Consider the following 17,769-nt stretch of genomic DNA (forward strand, 5'->3'; position numbering starts at 1 on the left):
GCTCCACTACGAGGACAGATATATGGAAATAACATGACCTATTCCTGGAAACGGAGAAAGAAATTGTGGTATTTCTGATACATAATGTTGCTGGGTTAAAGACAGGAGAAGAAAATGAGAAGTTGTTGCATTTGAGACTTTAGTTCCCCAGCAGGCTGCACTTGACTTTAGCAGTTGATATAACTAACATGTGAGAGCTAAATGTCGACTCAAATAAGACTACATTTTATTTTGCTGACACAAGTTAAAAAGTTTGCGTTGCATTTGCTGAAAGGTATTTTTCTTTATTGTTATTATTATCATTATTTATAAAATTAATATTTGGTTGGTTCGTTTGCCTCAACCAGAGCTTACACTAGAAAAGCTTGCAACTTTGCAGTGTGAAGACAAAACATCCCACATCCCAGTGAACGTTTCCACCAGTTAATTTTAATCCACTCTTATGTCTTGTTACATTGAGAAGTCCAGAAATTAAATACAAACTTTTGTTTGTAAATGAGGTTTTCAAAGATTCAAAATTTGATATTTTGTGACTCAGAAAATGCTTTTTTCCCTCGGTAGCGTGTCCGACATGTTCCTTAGTCAATGCTGTGAGACGTTGACTAAATGGTATCAATTCATATACTTAACACCTGAAACTCCCACTGCTACACAGGTGTAGTGTTCACATGCCAGGTCATCTGGTTTGCTCACAAACAGGAACATCCCCTGAAATTAATAATTTACTGGAACGTAATCAACCCTCTTGACTACATCTGAGCAGTGCCCCGTGTTCTGTATCCAAACAGTTTATATCAGGGAGGGGGAAATAGGCAGCTCTGAAGCCAATGACTCGGTGTGATCCACAGGTGTAAACGAACACTTCATGTGTGTATGCTTATAGTTACAGGTTGGATAGATTGCCTCATAATTTATGGTAATTAGGGGACACAAACTGGCACTAACAAATATTTACGAGTTACATTTAATCATGTTTTTCCTTCTGCTTTTCAGTGACTAAAATATTTTATGATCACTTACTTGTTTTCCAAGTTGACGACCTCTGTGGTAAAACATGTAAATGCCCTTATCCTAAATATAACCTGACTTTCCATGTACCGTATGTGCTGATAATTAAAGAAGTTGGACTTTCACCATATTTCCATCTGCTAGCACGGCTATTATTTTGTCCACGGTGCAGACATCACAGAGGAGGAAGTTGAACCGCACTTTAAAAGTTTCATTCTTCCATTCTCCCTCAACCAATTGCTTCCTTTTTTTAAGAGCCTTCCCCATTCAGTGTTGTAATTGCTGTGTAATTCAATATAATCATTGTTGACCTCAGCAAATAATTTCACACAGTGTTCATGTTATCACAATGATCCACTGAAAACCCGAGGGGTAGAAGTTACACACACACACCGACCAGCAACAACAGTAAAACAATTACCAATGTTAATGTTGTGGCTTATTGGTGCGGGAAGTAAAACTACAAATAAATTTGAGCCCCTTTGTTTCCTCCATGGTGCATCACATGCACACTCGCAGACATTCAGCACATCCAAAAGCATCCTGTTTATGCTGCACTTTTGTTTGTCAGGGGACTAATGAAAAGAGGGGAAATGTGTTGTTTCATGCTGCTGGTATTAGTGAAAATGAGAAGTATTAGTGTACAGCTTTTGCACATCCCCTGTCCCAAACCTGGTGAACACACAAACCATCTACCAGAGAGAAGAACTTCACTTTCAGAAATGTACTGAGGCTGTTTCCTACTGTATATTCTATGTGCTCAGCTGATGTTATCAACAGCGCGTCTGTGTCTTGTCAGCAAGTTGTGACGTTCGCTATTCAAACTAGTTTGCATGTTGTGCAGTTCAAAAGTGCATCTGACTGCAAACACAGCCACTTTTGACTTGTTCCATGGCCTGAAAATCCAGGTCCACATTTACTCAAAAATGCATTTAGCTTATATTTATTACTTTAGTTTGATGCTTGAGCTTCACTGTGCAGAACGATGCACTGTATTTATACATCACATTCCACAGCTGAAGGGGGAAAGTTTCCCTGTGCTGAATTTTATCAGGATTTTTGAAGCTGATTCTGGTCTGAATATTAATTACTTTTAGTCCACTACACCCAAAAAACACAAATATTGTACTTTTGACTCCACTACATTTCTGTGAAGTACTTGTTACTGTGAAGCAGAGCTTTCGGTCTGTGGAATGAATTTTCTTTTATTTTGAAAAATGTGATAGACTATTCATTGTGTCAGTCATGTTGTGTTGCTACGTTAGGACACTGCATAGGTCATTTTAAATGTTTGTTGTGTTTTTCTACAGTCTTTGAATTATATTCTACAGCTTTTCATTCCACAGTCAGTCATTCAGTTGGTTGTTTCAGTGTGTTTAAATGTGAAACAATACAACAATATGTTGACATCAAAAACTTTTGAATACTTCAGTATTTTTTAAAAGCAGTACTCCAGTACTTTAACTCCAGGAGTATCTGTACTTTGACTCAAGTACCACCTCCGGATGTGGAAACCTGAAACCTCCAGCACAAATACACTGAGAATGGATATCAGGAAACAGTTTGTGCTCAGCAGTTTTGAAGGAAGCACATTTTCCTCCTATTTTTCGATTTTTTAAGGAAAGTAAAGAAGGCCTGTAGGTGTAATTAAATATAATAATAAGTCTTAAACATGTCTGGTGGAGATCTGTAAGCTGCATAATCAAGCTATTTTAGACAGATTGTCTAAAATGTTTATTGACATTTCAACTCTCAGCTCTTCCTGTCTTTGTCTCCAATATTCTCTAAACTAAATGAAAAATAAACCACAATATAGCATATATATATATATATATATATATATATATATAAAAGATTGTGTATAGATTATATGTTTAGAGGTGACAATCTTTCCTGGCAGAGAGAATGCAATTTCGACATGTATCCCTGTGTGCACATTTTTTTTGAACTTGCTTATCTGCATTGTTCAGGCCACAATGACATAGAGTTGGCTCCACACCCTTTTCCTGTTCTGGGAAAGGAGTGGAAAAAGTGCAAATAAAAACACTACAGTGTTCTGTTTATATCTGAATTTGATGGGCATACCAACACAATTTTATTTATAGTCGCATTTAATCAGTAGTTCAGAAGATTGTCCCAAAACAACATTGTTGTGAAATTAAATTAATAATGAATAATAATTAAGATCTTTCCACATTCATCAGAGGGATTGGAAATGGATAACCAAGTTGGGGCCTGTTAGGTCTCACTCATTACATTCTTATTGACCATCATTGAAGCCAGACACCCAAATCACAAAAACAGACAAATGTTCTCACTTACATCTACTTGTACAAAGGAAACTGTGTTTTAGGGATTATTTTGTGGACGGATGAAACCAAAACAACCTTCATAGACACGCACCACTAGAAAGTGAGAAGCTGTCTCTTAGTAATTTGGGTGAACTGATCCTTTAAGGTGACAGCTCAAAAATGATCTGAACCTGGACTCACTGCTACCAAATATTACTGTCATAGGGCTGCAACTGATGATTATTTTTATTATAAATTAATTATTTGGTGATAAAAGACCAGAAAACTGAAAAATGCCCCTAGAAACCAAGATGATATCATCAATTGTCTTGTTTTGCTCATGGAGAATCAATCTCTCAATGTAAGAAAGATAAAGCAGCACATTTTCACATTTAAGACATTTGGTATTTTTGCTTGAAAAATAATTCAAATGATTAGTTTGCTATCAACATAGTTGTGGGTGAACCCTTACAACTGGTTGAGAATGACTTTTGTTTTTCCTCCAGCTTCTCCTCAAGGCACTGAATGACAATGGGGTCCACTTTGGTGTCAAACTTGTTGGCGAACCAGTGACCATAGTTCAGTAACCAGTGGAGTTCTGCAGCGCCAAAAATACAAACGCTGCGAATGTGTTTACCTGAGCAGGGCGGGTACAGCTTCTCCTCCAGGTAGTGCCACTTCACCAGCCTGGTCTTACTCATCAGGTCAGTGATATCAGGCTGGGATCTGGGCACCTCCCCGGGTACGCCTGGCAGCCGCACCAGCGTGGCCCAGAAGTGCTCATCAGGGGAGTAGGTGTCCTCTGACCAGGCAAGAAAATCCTTCACCACAACTGAGGAGTCCATGTGCACAACAAAGTCCCGTGACAACACAAAATAGGCATTTCCAGTGAAGACCTCGATACCATGAGGTGGAGGGGTCTTCACCTGCTCCGTCTTCACTGGAAGTTTTTTATATTCAAAGATGGCTTCTCTGAGCTCGTGGTGAAAGGTGAACCTCTTCTTCTTCTGCTCCGAGGGTCGGCATGACTCCAGCATATTATTTCCATTCAGCTTCTTAAGTTCTGACACCAGCTCTGCGTTGGACCTGAGGGGGAAATCTTGGCCACAGAGGTTGATGACATACTTCCACTTGACCTCTGACCCCAGAAGGTCAGACAGACAGTTGAGGTCCGCTTTCAGTCGACTGATGCTTGCATAGTAGACGGACTCTCTCTTGGAGGCGATGAAGACATTGGGCAAACAGCGGGCCAAACCCTCGATGGCTGAAATGAACTCAGGCGAAGACTTCTGGTCATAGTGAATACAGTAGATATTAGCCGGTGAGTACAGCACTTTGAGGAGTCTCTCCACCATCCAGGCAGATTTGTGCACAACCAGAGAGTAAGCAAGAGGGAAGTCTCTCTCCTCCTCTGAGACGCACACATCATCATAACCTCTGGACTTGATGAACAATGAGCAGTTCGAAGTGAGGTTAACAAGACCCTCGTCCTTATCCTCCACAACTTGTGTCCTTCGGATGATCAGAGATTTACCCACCTCCCCCGGGTCCATGTCATATATATCCGAGCAGCTGATATTGTACTTGTGAAACTTCTGAGTGTCATCTAAAGCTGCAGGTGGAGGGGGGAACTCTGTGATGTAGCTGTTCTTTAAGCTGAGCAGGAGCAGGACACACACAGTCAGCAGTGACAGGCGTGAGAGCATCAACTGCCGCCTTCTTAACATCACAAATGAACATCTTGCACTCATTCTGCGGCAGAGGAGAAAACGGCATGTGAGGGAACAGAGACCAACGCTGACTATACAGTTTGACAACAGTTGAATGCGTAGGAAGTGAGAAACTGACACGACACCTGTGAACCAGAAATGTGGATCTGACTTTCTCATGGGCCTGACGCTGTTGAATGCACCCTCACCTTGATCCAGGCGCCGCTCTGCAGGACGCTGTGCAGCCCGTGTCATCAAGTCGCTCCCTGAAAGTTGTAAAAACGACGACACGTCCAGATGTGATTCGGCTGTTTGCCCATTTGTCCTCGCCCTTCTCATACGACAAAGTGATATCATCATTAACCACTTACCGATGTCAGAGGAGACAACGAGAGTGGACATTTGTCTTCGGCGCGGCTCCACTTTTACGCATGGCTGCTCCCGCGTCTACTGACACTTCCAACTTGAACACATCTCTCCATCCATCGCTTTCCGAGAGCTACTTTGCCACATGGTTATCCGGAGCACAAGAAGAGGTCAAGAACACGCTCTGAGTCTCAGCCTGAGATATGTCTCAATGTGTTGTTGAGGAGGAGAGGAAAACATAACCCGGAAAGAGGGAGGGGCTCAGGGACGTTTCTACGCGCACGAATAGCCAGTGTGACAGATAAAAGCTGCAGAAATGTTGTTTCTGTGTCACATGTCTCCGCTTTTACGCGTAGCTACGTGTAAAAGTGAACAAAAAGCGCCAAGAAAGGAGCCAAGCTGTGCGTAAATTACAGACATCCCGGCGCAGATGATTGCGGAGCCGCAGCTGATTAAAGAGGATGAATGAAAACCCCGTGGCTGCAGTCATCTGAACTCACTGGTGCAGCGAAAGAGGATCAACGAAACTGTGACTTGTCACGGTAAAACTAAAAACTGGTTTTCTCGCCTTGCAGATCAGCATTCTTTGTTTGGTTTGGGGTTTTTTTTTAAATCTGTGAATGCATGAGGTTGCGTGAGGTCCAGGCCTCTGGGGACGAACACGTAGAGGAAACAGTGAACAAAGTCTGTTTATTTTGACAGTAAACCAGACCCACTTGATTTAGGAATGCAGGGGAAACGCCTGCAGACACTGATTTATTTGTACTCATGATGAATCAAACTAGATTTTTGTGAGTGAGACTAAATGAAAGCTTTATTATAGAAAACTAAGTTGTTAACTGAAAAGCATTTCAGAATCTAATCATTTCATTAAAAGTTTAATAAACGATCTCTCCTCTGTGTTTTAAGAGCGGCAGAGTTTGCAAACAGCTCGTCCTCAGTTTGGACAAACTTCTGGCACAGGAAAGAAACTTCACATTATGTTTTTATCAAGCAGTTAAAACCTCACTAACAAGTCTTCTCCTGCATTTCCTGAGATTAATAACAGGCTACTCCAAAACAATAGCCTGCAAAGGAAACACGTCCAAATGAAACGCATTGTCTTAGTTTAAGAGAAGATTAATGTAGCTGTGAATTGCATTTTTTTTAATATAAGCAACAGATTTATTGTGGTGAGTGTACGCCCCTGTCCCCTGGACACTCACTGTTGTTTACCTACCTGAAATAGCAGCAGATAGGCCGAGCCTAGATACATCAAGTTAGGAAATCATATATATATATATATATATATATATATATTATGTTGTTAAATTATTATTACAACATTAATGTGTAAGCAGCATCTTTCTCTGGCAGATACATTACAGGCAAAGTTTAAAAGAGAGAGAGAGAGAGAGAGAGAGATCCCTCATCAACCCTGTTCACCCACATGCTAAATATTGACACTGCAGAGTAAAAATGTAGAATAGACAAGCAGAGCTAACAAAGCAGCTCCAGTGGTTTCCAGCCCCTGAGCCACAGTCTTCACTGCTTGAACTATTCAGAACTACTTGTATCGATACCTACAGAAGAATAAATGTTATGTCTATGCACCATTGCTTTAGGTTGTTACATCAACACACATAAAGAGAAAGATTAGATCTATATTCAGTGTTTTTTTTTTTTTTTTCTTGTTGAATTAAAGTTAGGAACTTTTAAGGTTAATTAATGTTAGGAACCAAAACCAGTTTCCAGATCATTAGAACCGGTTCTAAAAGGCCAAGAACCGGTTACCCGTTCAAAAATCATTTCGTCGGCTCCTACATCTCTGTAAGGACCTGTCTGCGTGATTACGTCACACATTGACGCAACAGCGTGTCCAGGATAGTGTAGAGTTTCTATTAGATGTGGAAAAAAAAAAAAAAATCTCTTTCTTGCTGGAGTGGATTTACTTCAGGTTATAATTCAACCCTGTTTTCCATAGTATTTTCTTAATGAAATACCTTGATTAAAGAGTGTAATCCCAATTACTCTTGCTCGTTCTGACTCTTAATTTTACCTCTGGACGAGGTGTTTATTTGTTTCTAGTGGGGATAGTGTGTGATCTCCATGACTAGTAAGACACAGGACAAAGATGTGTGTTTGTTACCAACTACCAGTTAGTTTAATGAATTGCTCTAGATTGATACTTATCTATTATTTAATATTTTCTAATGCATTTCTATTGTAATACATATTGCAGTAAATACTATTGACTTTGTGAATGTGTTACAGCCCGGATTTCAGACCACAACACAAAAATGGAGACACACAGGTATATTAAGCAACAAACCAATTTATTTACATCTGTAAAATCAGTCATGTAGAGTGTGGCTGGGTGAAAATGTACTGCAGGGTGTTACCTTTTGAAAATTAACCACCGTGCAGAGTTATGTGTGGTTTGTGGCTGCTGCTGCTCTGGCTTATATGCATAGGGAACACCAGGCCCAGGTGTGTCCCCTGTTGCTGATTAAGCTCTTCATTGGTCTGCAGCCCTGGAGACAAAGCCAAGCAACAGCAGGGAACCAGGCAGAGGGGCGGTCACAAATGTTCAATTCATGCTTTGCAGCAATTCAGTATAAGTGACTAGATATGTTCTGAAGCACATATGAGAATGAGCTGTAACTTCAAATAATGTATTTTGAGTCAGTGAAGACACGTGGAATCATGAAGGATTTATGTGTAAAGTATATTTCATGCAGAAAATCCCAGCATGCTGTTTTGCGTGACGTAACCTATAAGAGAGCACACTGTGGAGCCAATTCACTAGTTAATCAACTTTCTAGTCACACAAGTAAGATATGTTTAATTTGATTAAACTCAGGGTACAAATATCCACGTGCCATAAAGAGCAAAAAATAGCTTATTCACTCTACTGCCAAACAGGATATGGTTTGCATAAGTCTATTCAAACTAAAATATGGAAATTCTCCCTGCAGCAAGGCTACATGACATTTCAATGATAGAATAAGAGGCTCCTTCATCTGACTGAATAATTGATCCATTAATTTTTTTTTTTTTTTTTTTTAAGGTAAATTGACCACAGCCTAAACTGCACAGACTAATATTTTAAAAACTGTGTTACAATCACTACAAACTGTTTTGATGGTGATTAGACCCCAGGAAGAAGAATGTACTTGAGAATGTTGTATAATTAACATGGTATGATTTTCCAATAACCCAGCATCACCGAGACTGTTCTCAAAGGGTCTGTTACACTGACTTGCTTTGTTATTTTTTTTTAAATGTTTTTTCATGTATAGTGAAAAGTTTATCAGAATAAATTCACAGAAGAACAGTAATTATCATTGCATATGACTTGCATATGGCAGAAATCCTGCACTGAAACTCTTTAGTGGTCAAACAGGTTTAAAGTGATTTTGATATCTATCATAATGTATAATAATGATAGAATATATAAATCACTTGTACATTATAATACAAACATATTATAAAATCTAAACAAAATCAGTAAAAACGTGAAAAACTGTTATTATTTGTCTTTTTTTCAATGACATCCTAAAACTTTCACCTCTGCGTCACGTCCCCTACATATGACGTAAACATGACGTTGGGTTTCCGCACCGCCATATTGGTTCCGTTACATCAGATCGAGGTTGCTAGCTAGCTAGCTAAGCGATTCGTGGAAGCGGCACTTGAATCATGGAAAGGGCCATCTGACCACGGCGAAACTTACATTTGGAAGTAGGTGAATTTAGGAGTTTGTGTTTTTAGACATTAACTAAAATAGTGTTCTAACACTGGGGGGCAAACTGACCTTGGCGACGGTCTGTGTCGGTTAGTCCGGGTGTGACGGCTAATGTAGCTAATGCTAACCGAAGCTAACTAACTCAGCGTACAGTATGGAGCTACCGGTCCCATATGTAAACACTGACATTACCTGTCTTTGTAGAGGGCAAAGGGGGCACCTAAACTGTGAACTGAAAGTTTATCTTTTACGGCAGCTAGCCATTTAGAAGAAGGTACAGCTGGTGTTGTTACAGCTGTCGACAGGCAGTATGTAGGTTTGCCATCATCACCTAAATACAGCAGCTACCGTTTCTGCCAGCAACGTCTGTCTCATAATGAACTGGACTGCGTTTTGTCTTGTTGACTGGAAACGATGGGATGATCATTCATTTCCCTCGCTAACACAGGTGAGGCTGTGACCCCGGGTAGCAGGAAAGCATCCTTAGACCATGTTGGCACATCTGTTCAGGCTCCACGGCCTGCTGGTGGCCTCCCACCCGTGGGAGGTAATAGTGGGCACCCTGGCTCTCACCGTCTGCCTTGTGTCCATGAACGGCCTAGCAGGTAGCAACCAGATGTGCACCTGGAATGAGTGTCCCAAAGTCGAGGAGGTGAGTCGTGGTGTGGGTGTGGCAGGTCGTCTGACTTACAAGCATGGAAAATAATTCTGCTCAGATTGTGTCAACACACTAACAGTAAGACTCTCCTGTGACTGTTTTCTTGCAGAAAGTCCACAGCAGTGACGTAATCATCCTAACAATCACTCGCTGCATGGCCATCGTTTACATCTACTTCCAGTTCAAGAATCTCCGACAACTGGGATCCAAATATATACTTGGTCAGTATTACAAGATGTAGAAGAAGTTGCAGCAACAACCAGTAATGACACTGCTTTATATCACCCTGTGTTGCTATGTAAATGCCACATTGTGCTTATTTAACTGTCAACTTCCTGTTTTTCTCTTCTCACAGGTATTGCAGGTTTATTTACAGTGTTTTCCAGCTTTGTTTTCAGTACAGTGGTCATCCATTTCTTTGGGAAAGAGCTGACAGGCCTTAAGTAAGTGTTTCATATGCACTTGTAGCAAGTTGTTAATTGTAATAATTCACATCCTAGTTCATGGGCTTTTTTAGAGGGGAAAATGAATCACTGACTGTTAAGAGTGCTTGAGATTATTGTATTACATTAACTTTGTGAGCACATATAATTAAGAGAAGAGTAGCTACGCCAATTGAATGTCCTTATTACAATGCTACTATTGAGACTATTGAGAGAAATGTTCAAAGAAGAGGCTTTTTAAGTTTGTATTCAGTTGGTGGACAGATGACAAGTATGTTGGTGAGATCAAACTGTGCATGAAAATGCCTGACGCCCAAGTCAGGAGTCAGTCAAGTGCAACAGTGTGTCCTCCAGCCATTATAATGGTTTGCAGGTCTTTGCAGTTGGACCAAGCATTACAGATTCAGGTTAAAACTTGCTGTGCAGCACTTTCACATTAATCACAAGTCATTTGATTCAGTGGTATTACTAAAATAACTCTGAATCGATATTTAATTTTTAACTTACTTCTGCTCCTCTCAGAAACTTCATTGTCACTTGTGGTTTTCCGAGAATGTATTATGTCATTTCCTGATTGTCATTTAACTATTTTTGTTCCAGTGAAGCCCTCCCATTCTTCCTGTTGCTCATCGACCTGTCAAAAGCTTGTGCATTGGCTAAATTTGCCCTCAGCTCAAACTCTCAGGTAATCTCACACACTTTGTATTTGCAGGTGTGTGAACTGTAACTGAACCATGATCCATGTATTTATATGGTGAAAGAATATGAGTTGTCACTCACTAGTGCTTTGGCCCTGTGTCTTTTGAATAGGAGGAGGTGAGGGAGAATATTTCCCAGGGTATGGCCATCCTGGGCCCCACCTTCACCCTGGATGCTCTGGTTGAGTGTCTGGTCATTGGGATTGGCACCATGTCAGGTAAGGGATACCAGTATTACTTCACTTGCAAAACACAAGCACTCTGTGGTGATGGTAAACTGAGTGGAAATTTAACTCACTGCTCACTCTATTGGTTTCCAGGTGTGCCTCAATTAGAGATCATGTGTTGTTTTGGCTGTATGTCTGTCCTGGCCAATTACTTTGTCTTCATGACCTTCTTCCCTGCATGTGTCTCCCTGGTCCTGGAGGTAAGAATGATTTGTGGCAGTTACACTCGAGTCTGACAGGAATTTTAAGTGAGCTACTGCATCTGACTCTTAATTTGTGTTTATGCTTTTGTATGTTTTTGTCCACAGCTGTCCAGAGAAAGTCGTGAGGGTCGTCCAATCTGGCAGCTGAGCCACTTTGCTCGTGTGCTGGCTGAAGAAGAGGACAACAAGCCCAACCCTGTGACCCAGAGGGTTAAAATCATCATGGTGAGAAACTGTATCCAGCTTTGTTACCAGAGATGTTAACAATATAGTTAAAGTATGGCATTAAGTTTATTAGACCCCTGTGTAGACTGTTTTGAAGGTTTTTGCTCTCCTTATACACATCGGTCTAAAGGAGTGTTGTTTTTTTTTTTTTTAATAAGAAAAATGACCCGTGGTCTAACCAGGATATTTTATGATATCTTTCCCAGTCTCTGGGTCTAGCCTTGGTTCATGCCCACACTCGACTAGCATCTGAAAATCCAGGTCAGAATCGAGCAGAGGGCGGGCCCATAGCCGAGAGGCTGGGGTCCGGTGGTACCGTGTGGCCCCTGAAGCTCACCAGGTAAAAACATGAATACTACTCATTCTCTAACTACATTTGACTCATTGATTCCTGTACAGTAACTCACCGATGGACACCCTCCTCTCTGTTCCTCTCCTCTCAGTATGGACATGGAGCAGGTGATAACCCTCGGCCTGGCCCTGCTTCTGGCTGTGAAGTACGTCCTCTTTGAGCAAACAGAGACAGAGTCTTCCCTGTCCCTCAAGACTCCCATTATCAGCTCCTCTCCAACCCAGAAGCCCCATGTGACAGAGGACTGTTGCAGGAGGGACATCCCAGCCCAGAAATTGCAGAAGACCACAAATGGTGTCTCAGCTACCAACCCCACCTCCCCAGGTGTCTCAGACCCTAAACCGTCCCCTGAGGCTGACACGGCAATCAGAGAGAAGGGTGAGACGTGTAACTGGTCCTGCTAGCTTTAATAATGTCTGTGCTCACTGATGTAAATGCTTTGTTGCTTAACATGACCTTGTGTCTGTCCTACAATAGAAGTGACTCAGGCTCCAGCAGTCTCAGTGGAAAACAGCCCTTGTGTTTCATGTCTTGAGGAGCCTCCTGCTCCAACACCTCCTGTTCCTCTAAGTAACTCTAATTCAGATCCCCGAACGCTGGAGGAGTGTGTGGCTATCCTCTCAGATCCTCAGGTAAGCTGTCAGTGCAGATATAAATACTCTACATCGAAAGTTCTGTGTGTCTGGAGGTTTAATAAGTCACTGGTTTGTCCGTGATGCTTTCCAGAGAGGTGCCCGTTTCCTCAGCGATGCAGAGGTGATAAATCTGGTGACCTCACGAAACATCCTCAACTATAAGCTGGAAGCAGTCCTCGAGACTCCAGAGAGGGGCGTGGCTATCAGGAGAGAAATGTTGTCACCCAAACTGCCCGTTTCCTCTGCCCTGTCATGTCTGCCTTATAAGGACTACGACTATTCTAAGGTATAGAAAATGTGTAGTCCTATTCTCTGATACCAGATCTTTTTTCTCATATTTTTGGACAAATATAATGTTTCTGTGTTCATGTTTCTGTAGCATGGCTTTTATTCATATTTGATAACAGTAATGATAAAATTTACTTATATAGCATTGATGAAAATCTGAGGTTACAAAGTGCTTCAGAAGGATAAAATAACAAAACAAACAACAAACACATGCAGACAAATTACTCAAGATAAAAGCAATAAAAAAAAAGAAACACAAATAGGTGATTTTAAAAATATGTGAATTATTTAAGAGATTATTCAAAAATTTTGTGACAGAAATGTGTTTTTGTGTTTGATATTTATGATCCTGTCCTGTAGGTGATGGGCACCTGTTGTGAGAATGTCATCGGGTACATGCCGGTGCCGGTAGGAGTGGCTGGTCCGCTTCTATTGGACAAGAAGCAGTTTTACGTTCCTATGGCGACCACGGAGGGCTGCCTGGTCGCCAGCACTAACAGAGGATGCAGGGCACTTTCTGTAAGTGAGGAAGATTTACTGTGTGTGGGTGGGTGTGTGTGGGTGGTGTGTGTGCTGTGCTGACTCTGTCTTCCTTCCTGCCCAGCTGAGTGGGGGTTGCTGCAGCAGTATCCTAGCTGACAGTATGACCAGGGGTCCCGTGGTGAGACTGCCCTCAGCGTGCCGGGCTGCAGAGGTCAAAGTCTGGCTCGAGACCCTGGAGGGTTTCAGCCTGATCAAAGAGGTCTTCGACAAGACCAGCAGGTCAGAGGAAATGCGGTGACTGACTGGAAACAGTTACTGAATGAACACAGAATCACATTTATGAAATGTTACTGTAGGACAGCGGTACTCAATAGCATCCGGCCCGCCGGCCACCTATTTGTGGCCCCCGAACTGTTATTTCTTCAGTATGTGTTTTGGTTGGGTCAACACGTATACCTATCGGGACTTGTCTCCATGCCAACGATACACAGACAGCCTGTTAATGGGTCGCGCTGCGAGCGCATTTTTAAGTTTCACTTTCGCTTTTGAAGCCGTTCGCATTGTCACTTTGCCAGAGAGCAGGGTCACACTGACACACTTAGAATGTAAAATAGTTTTTCATTATATTTGATTGAGATCTTGATATGTTTGTTTGTTACCTGTTATGACTCTATGGAGGTGCTGATTTATTTTTGTTAAACTTAATGGTAAACTGGCCTGACCAACCTCAATAAATGGACCTTTGAGTCGCTGAAAATCATCTTTGTGGCCCTTGAAGATTTGTATTTGAGTACCCCTGCTGTAGGACATAAAGATCATGTATGAATATTCGCTCCTGCCAGGTTTGCTCGCCTGGACAAGCTACTAGTGGGCTTAGCTGGGAGGAACCTGTACATCCGCTTCCAGTCTCAGACAGGAGACGCCATGGGCATGAACATGCTCTCCAAGGTACGCCCGAATGTTGTGTCGCAGGTGCAATTTCAGTGCAACTTTTGCTCCTGTCTCTTGCCACCTATATAATAATTTCTTGCAGCTCCATTACTGTAAATCCTGAACAGTGTGTACGCTGTGTTTTCCCAGGGCACTGAAAAGGCTCTGCACACACTCCAGCAGCAGTTTCCAGATGTGGAGGTGCTGTCGCTCAGTGGCAACTACTGCACCGACAAAAAGTCTGCTGCCATAAACTGGATTCTGGGCCGGGGCAAGTCTGCTGTGTGCGAGGCCACCATCCCCGCCAAGGTGGTCAGGGAGGTAAACACAACTGAAACTAAACTTTAAACAAGTTATAACAGTGGAAAATGTCTGCTCACCAGCTAAAACAATCATAAAACAGTTAGTTTGCTGTTGTCTATTAAAATTAATACATTACAAATAATAATATTGAAAATAATATGTTTCTTACTAACAAACCACTGTAATGTGTGTGTAGGTGCTGAAGAGCAGTACAGCTGCTCTGGTGGAGCTCAACATCAACAAGAACTTGGTGGGCTCGGCCATGGCTGGCAGTATTGGGGGCTTTAATGCTCATGCTGCCAATATTGTGGCAGCCATATACATCGCCTGTGGACAGGTAATCCATCACTCAGATCATTTGAACCTTAAATTATAAATATGATCATAACCTTAAATGGATTTTCTTGGGGCAGTTGCAGAAAATGCCTCAAGTTTTCTACTTAAATATGACACTTAAAGTTCAATTTCTCCTTAGTTGACGGAGTTACTTAAGAGTGTTGCACAGAATCTCTTATTTACAGCAGTGAAAGAGATTTTACAGTGGTGCAGTTCTACTGTATCCATGAAGACTGTTGATTTGCTGGCATTAGCTTGTAATACCGGTTGTCGCTTTCAGGAAGCCAGCAAAATATATTGACTGTGGGCCAAAACCGTTGAACCGTAGAATCAGTCCCTCTGCGGTTTATTTCCTTAGTTTGGTTGCTAAGGTTTCTAGTTCAACGGTTTAACTGACTTTAAGTGATTCCTTAAGTGTAACACCAAGGTAAGGGGGAAACCTTAAGACTTAAGGGTGTTTTGTGCAACTGGTCCCTGATTATTTGAAAAACATTTTGGAAGTAATTTGAGCTCATGTATCTTCTATGTCATGGTCTAAAAAGGAATTTATGAATCTATAACTCTCACCAGTCAGACTGACTCAGCTCAGAGGCTTGCTTTTAAATATGAGTCATGAACAGGGAATCATAGTCACAGTGCACAAGCAGGGTAAGTCTGAGAAATCAAGAACATTGACAAAAGAATCTGTTAACTGCAACAAACCAAATAAATACCTGTGATAAGAGGGTAAGGGTTAGGCTAAGAAAGCAAATAAGGAAATGAACAGTGGAAATAATTCCTGGACTCATTGGTAGTTTACATGTTCGCAGCTGTAGCTAAAAGAACAGCTAATGGAAATAGGATAGTTGCCAAGTGAACAATTAGAAAACCAGTTTAGCTCAGTGGCATAAGGGCGGTGTTAATGTAGTGATAAAAACAAAGTGTGATCAAGTTTCAAATGTTGTGTTTCAGGATCCTGCTCAGACAATAGGGAGCTCCAACTGCATCACTCAGATGGAGCCTGCTGGTGCGGATGGAGAAGACCTGTACATCAGCTGCACCATGCCCTCCATAGAGCTGGGGACGGTGGGAGGAGGCACCAACCTGCCGCCACAGCAGGCCTGTCTGCAGGTAATGTACTTTTTACTTTTACTTTTCAGTCTCCAGACTTCAAAATTTTTATTTAATTTCAAAAGTTTGTCCAGATGAAACTGAAAAAGTCAGCTGTTTGGGCATCCTTGTGTTAAATCCTTCACTTAATTTGTTTAATTAACAAATAAAACAAAGGAAATATTTCTTTAAAGATATTTTTAGTAGCAAAACACAGTTGGAATTTACTCTCAGAAAATATTCGCACATGGTTCCTAAATGTAAATTCATAATCGAGGATCCAAATATAAGTCGGTATTTGACTGAAATAGTCAAATGGCATTTGTGTGTCACTGCTGTGCAGCCACATAACAGCAAAGAAAGCTGGCAGAGGGGCGATGACTCTGCAGTGACTCTGCGATGAATCAGAGGTTTTTAAGGCAACTGGACTTAAATAGAGTGCGATGAAATGTGCAGAAGACAATAACTCATCACTTCACTGATCTTGTACAGCCAGAACCACCAGTTTCCTCTTGTTTTTCTAATATAACAGATTCACAATAAATAGCTGTACCCATTTCTGTCTCTTTAGATGCTTGGTCTCCAAGGTACCAGTCCCAACGAGCCTGGCGAGAACGCCCGTCAGCTGGCCCGTGTAGTTTGTGCCACTGTCCTGGCAGGAGAGCTCTCCCTGATGGCTGCTCTGGCTGCCGGACACCTCGTCAAGAGCCACATGATTCTCAACAGGTCAGATCATTTCCGGGTCAGGTTCTCTGTGGTCTGTAAATGTTGTATTTTCTCCAGGAGTCCTGAATTTGTTTGTTCTTCGGTCCTAGATCTAAAACAAATTTGTCAGAAACACCTTCGCAAAAGTCAGAGACAGCTGCGTGACAGTGAATGTTGAAGGTCCATCCATCGCAGTGGATACTGGCTCAGAGCTTCACTGTGAGAAGGGAGAGGGTCTCCTGATGACGTGGTTCTGAGAGGAGCGCTGTGGGGCATGGAAATCCATATCTTAAAGACTAAACAGATGAATAAACAGACCCAACACATGCTGAAGACCACAGCCAACATGTGCTTGCTGTTTGTCGCTGAGTGACTGCAAAAAAAAACACTGGGTTGAGCTGTTATCATTTTTGCCATTGGTCTGCATCTTCATGTTGCAGTAGTGTCTGAGAAAGTTGCTGGCAGTGATCTGTCAGACAACTGGGAATCATGATGGAGTTTGGATCGGCAAAACCCACCGTTCCCAACCTAGAAGTTTTTTGTGATAATTTTGCACTTGCCAAAAGCTTGCTCGAGACGGCACACTTAGTGCAACAAGTTTAAAATGCCAACTTTCTGCCTGAATATATGTTGTACTATATCAGTGTTGCAGAATGTCATTTGCACAACCGTTCCTGAATGAAGGTGCTATACTGTGTATACTGTAGAGTGACTGTGGCTGGTCGATCTCCTGCTTCCAGGAAAAATCTGATGATCAACCACCCAGACAAACTGGCAGAGGCAGGCTACTTTTTGTGTTTAGGCTCATAGGAAAACCAAAGCCATACTTATTTAATAAACTTTTATGGTACACTATTATGTTCGGAGTTATTGATCATTGGCATGGTGGAAGTAAAGCAGTGATGCTCAGAAGTGGCCTTACATACAGTGTGTCTTAGAGAAGCTGAGCCTTCGCATGTACTAGTTAGAATATTGAATTGTAAGCTATTAATGTCAAAAGATTGTACAATGTTTTATTTAAAAAATAAATATTAGGTTCCCTCTTGGTGATCTCTCCTTTGTCTTTCTGTAACACGAACAAATGAGCCCAAAC

At 41.6% G+C, this 17,769-nt stretch overlaps 2 protein-coding genes across 5 annotated transcripts; one reads left to right on the forward strand and one right to left on the reverse strand.

Moving 5' to 3' along the window:
* Positions 1-3,075: 3,075 nt before the first annotated feature.
* LOC139610976 (beta-1,3-galactosyl-O-glycosyl-glycoprotein beta-1,6-N-acetylglucosaminyltransferase 4-like) lies at positions 3,076-5,584 on the reverse strand. Of its 3 annotated transcripts, none has more exons than XM_071465165.1 (3): positions 5,380-5,584; positions 5,218-5,274; positions 3,076-5,051 (listed from the first exon to the last, which is right to left on the reverse strand). In XM_071465165.1, exon 3 carries the CDS (start codon positions 5,048-5,050, stop codon positions 3,734-3,736), a length of 1,317 nt encoding a protein of 438 aa, XP_071321266.1. In that variant the 5' UTR covers position 5,051; positions 5,218-5,274; positions 5,380-5,584; the 3' UTR covers positions 3,076-3,733. The 3 variants fall into 3 exon arrangements, with proteins under 3 accessions (XP_071321266.1, XP_071321265.1, XP_071321264.1); XM_071465164.1 differs by having other exon boundaries at positions 5,155-5,274; positions 5,380-5,519; XM_071465163.1 differs by lacking the exon at positions 5,380-5,584 and having other exon boundaries at positions 5,218-5,352.
* A 208-nt stretch (positions 5,585-5,792) lies between these two features.
* LOC139610974 (3-hydroxy-3-methylglutaryl-coenzyme A reductase-like) lies at positions 5,793-17,721 on the forward strand. Of its 2 annotated transcripts, none has more exons than XM_071465159.1 (20): positions 5,793-5,916; positions 9,550-9,753; positions 9,869-9,980; positions 10,115-10,202; positions 10,803-10,887; positions 11,013-11,118; positions 11,221-11,327; positions 11,436-11,555; positions 11,762-11,895; positions 11,999-12,285; positions 12,385-12,539; positions 12,634-12,828; positions 13,191-13,349; positions 13,435-13,592; positions 14,156-14,261; positions 14,394-14,564; positions 14,743-14,883; positions 15,834-15,992; positions 16,543-16,697; positions 16,787-17,721. In XM_071465159.1, the coding sequence occupies exons 2-20, from the start codon at positions 9,592-9,594 to the stop codon at positions 16,839-16,841; spliced, it is 2,655 nt and encodes an 884-aa protein (XP_071321260.1). In that variant the 5' UTR covers positions 5,793-5,916; positions 9,550-9,591; the 3' UTR covers positions 16,842-17,721. The 2 variants fall into 2 exon arrangements, with proteins under 2 accessions (XP_071321260.1, XP_071321259.1); XM_071465158.1 differs by lacking the exon at positions 5,793-5,916 and adding an exon at positions 8,963-9,097.
* Positions 17,722-17,769: the final 48 nt, after the last annotated feature.

This window comes from Trachinotus anak, unplaced genomic scaffold (genome assembly GCF_046630095.1).
Source record: "Trachinotus anak isolate AG129_WGS33_773 ecotype Australia unplaced genomic scaffold, CSIRO_AGI_Tana_v1 ptg000028l, whole genome shotgun sequence".
NCBI classification, from domain to species: Eukaryota; Metazoa; Chordata; class Actinopteri; order Carangiformes; family Carangidae; genus Trachinotus; species Trachinotus anak.

Bases quoted from the DNA above. Each gene is read 5' to 3' on its own strand.
- LOC139610974 (XM_071465159.1), top strand. From the start codon at position 9,592: ATGTTGGCACATCTGTTCAGGCTCCACGGCCTGCTGGTGGCCTCCCAC. The intron at 10,203-10,802 runs GTAAGTGTTTCA...TTTTTGTTCCAG, and splicing joins AAAGAGCTGACAGGCCTTAA to TGAAGCCCTCCCATTCTTCC. The intron at 10,888-11,012 runs GTAATCTCACAC...TCTTTTGAATAG, and splicing joins CCCTCAGCTCAAACTCTCAG to GAGGAGGTGAGGGAGAATAT.
- LOC139610976 (XM_071465165.1), bottom strand. From the start codon at position 5,050: ATGAGTGCAAGATGTTCATTTGTGATGTTAAGAAGGCGGCAGTTGATG.